General features: G+C 32.7%; 1 protein-coding gene across 1 annotated transcript; it reads right to left on the reverse strand.

Annotated features, from left to right (window-relative positions):
- Positions 1 to 364: 364 nt before the first annotated feature.
- LOC138697112 (uncharacterized) lies at positions 365 to 1,648 on the reverse strand. Its single transcript, XM_069822699.1, has 4 exons — positions 1,060 to 1,648; positions 896 to 976; positions 725 to 814; positions 365 to 643 (listed from the first exon to the last, which is right to left on the reverse strand). Exons 1-4 carry the CDS (start codon positions 1,486 to 1,488, stop codon positions 551 to 553), a joined length of 693 nt encoding a protein of 230 aa, XP_069678800.1. The 5' UTR covers positions 1,489 to 1,648; the 3' UTR covers positions 365 to 550.
- Between the last annotated feature and the right edge of the window lie 820 nt (positions 1,649 to 2,468).

A 2,468-nucleotide genomic window follows, 5' to 3' on the forward strand; every position in this document is an offset into this window, starting at 1 on the left:
ATTATCGCAACACGAATACGATTTTCGACATGGTGTTGCATTATCGCAACACGAATACGATTTTCGACATGGTGTTGCATTATCGCAACACGAATACGATTTTCGACATGGTGTTGCATTATCGCAACACGAATACGATTTTCGACATGGTGTTGCATTATCGCAACACGAATACGATTTTCGACATGGTGTTGCATTATCGCAACACGAATACGATTTTCGACATGGTGTTGCATTATCGCAACACGAATACGATTTTCGACATGGTGTTGCATTATCGCAACACGAATACGATTTTCGACATACTGTTGCGTTATTGCAACGTTTTCGACATAATCCACAATGACAAGGACTTAAGGTGAGGTTACTCTCCCATCCCCAATGACAAGGAATTCAGGTTCATTCCAAATAATAACTCATTAAATTCATTTTTTATTATTACTATTCTCATATTATGCACACTACATACATGTATTGTCTTAACAACCACTTTTGTCCTTGCATCTCACTTGATCACAACCATGAAAATGTCACATTTATTTTCTATTTTCTATACACTCAATTGTTGAACAATGGCTTCAATATCCATCACCTCCTCCTTCAATGCGCTATGTTTCCTCTTTTCTCCTCTTTTAGTTGTCTTCTGAAAACAATAATGTAAATTAGTCATGTATATGCTCTACATAATCACCATTCAATATCAGAACACAAAACATACACTCACCGCTTTATAGTTGGGGCATGTTTCAATGCATGTCTCCCGCCACAATCTGTTTTTCCTCCTTTTTCCTCTTTTCTCAACACTTTCCGACTTCTGTTAAACAAAAACAATCACAAATATAGCCATTTTGAATCACAAATATAGACATACTTCATGTAGGGGAAAAAAACTTACTGCTTTGTAGTTGGGGCAAGCTTCATCACATCTCTTCCGATAAAATCTCATTTTAGGTGCTTTGGCAACAATCTCTGGTTTCTGCACAAAAACAAAATAACAAATATCACCATTAAATATATCATAATATTATAATTAATAAAAGCAACATAAACTGTACTCACCTCTTTGTAAGTAAGACAGCTGGGATCACACACTTCCCGCCACACATGTAAGCTGGACTCTTTGGGATCTGTGCATTCAATGCGATGTTCACCGTTACCCAAACAGATATTGTGGTGATATGTGTCCTCATGTGTTGAAGGTGCATTTATAAAACTCATTTCCGTATTACCACAAGGCAACACCAATGACCAATCCGTATGTAACTGATTAGCACCATAAATTTTTCTTACCACCTCAGTGTATACTTTCTCAGAATTTATTATATTGTATTTGCGTGTTATTGCATATGGTTCATTTAACCACTCATCTCTCACATCTGGAAAATATGCGTACGTTACCTCAAATGGTACTTTATATCTTTCTTCTTTCAATATTAGTGGATTATCAATGGCTAGCGCCACATCGTTTCCCATAATTGTGCTATCCATAACTGTCAATTATGTTTTCATATCCTCAGCTTTTATATCATTCACCATACAAACATGTATGAACTTGTATATTTCAAACCCCCCACTCCAATTGTAATTACAAACATGTATGAACTTGTATATTTCAAACCCCCCACTCCAACTGTAATTACAAACATGTATGAACTTGTATATTTCAATCTCATAACACATATTTATATTACGAACAGTTTCGGTAATAATGTATGGCTTAAAATAAATCCAATAAATGTTACTTCAAAATGTATTAAATTATTAATCAATCCTATAAATGTTACTTCAAACTGTATTAAATTGGAACCATAATAATAATAATAATAATAATAATAATAATAATAATAGTAATAATAATAATAATAATAATAATAATAATAATCGTTCCAGGTGTTTAAAGAACATGCTTTTATCATTACTCAGCAATTGCATCGTCGCCGGAAGTGATTCAGCAAGCTTGCATAATATTTGCACACTTATGCATATACATCTACATTGATTTATCTGCTACAATTACTGTATTATGAAATAATAATGTCACATTCTGAATGTTGGTAATAATGTATTAAATACGCTAAACAAACCATTCAAAATGTATTACATTGGAATAATATGAGAAGAATGTATGTGTTTAATTTACAAGTGTGCTAGATTAATTTTTTTATCAATTGGCTTAAAGTACAACCATTTACGCCATCAATAATTCCCCCATTCCAATTTCAATTAACACTTGCGAATTTCCCTTACCCATTACTATTTATCAATTAAATTACTATTACATTAGAATTTTATCAAATTCCCCCCCCCCCATTTCCAACTTGAATTACAAATTTATAACATCACACTTTAAGTTATGACGTATGTATTTCAAATTATAAACAGCCCTCACTCATTTCCAACTTCAATTACAAATTTATAACGTCACACTTTAATCTTCTTTATGACGAATAATAATAATAATGAGAAGA

Source organism: Periplaneta americana, chromosome 3 (assembly GCF_040183065.1).
Source record: "Periplaneta americana isolate PAMFEO1 chromosome 3, P.americana_PAMFEO1_priV1, whole genome shotgun sequence".
Classification (NCBI taxonomy): Eukaryota; Metazoa; Arthropoda; class Insecta; order Blattodea; family Blattidae; genus Periplaneta; species Periplaneta americana.

Coding starts and splice junctions, on each gene's coding strand:
- LOC138697112 (XM_069822699.1), bottom strand. CDS start 1,488: ATGGATAGCACAATTATGGGAAACGATGTGGCGCTAGCCATTGATAAT. Junction 977..1,059: donor GCTGTCTTACTTACAAAGAG/GTGAGTACAGTT, acceptor GTTTTTGTGCAG/AAACCAGAGATTGTTGCCAA. Junction 644..724: donor CATGCCCCAACTATAAAGCG/GTGAGTGTATGT, acceptor TATTGTTTTCAG/AAGACAACTAAAAGAGGAGA.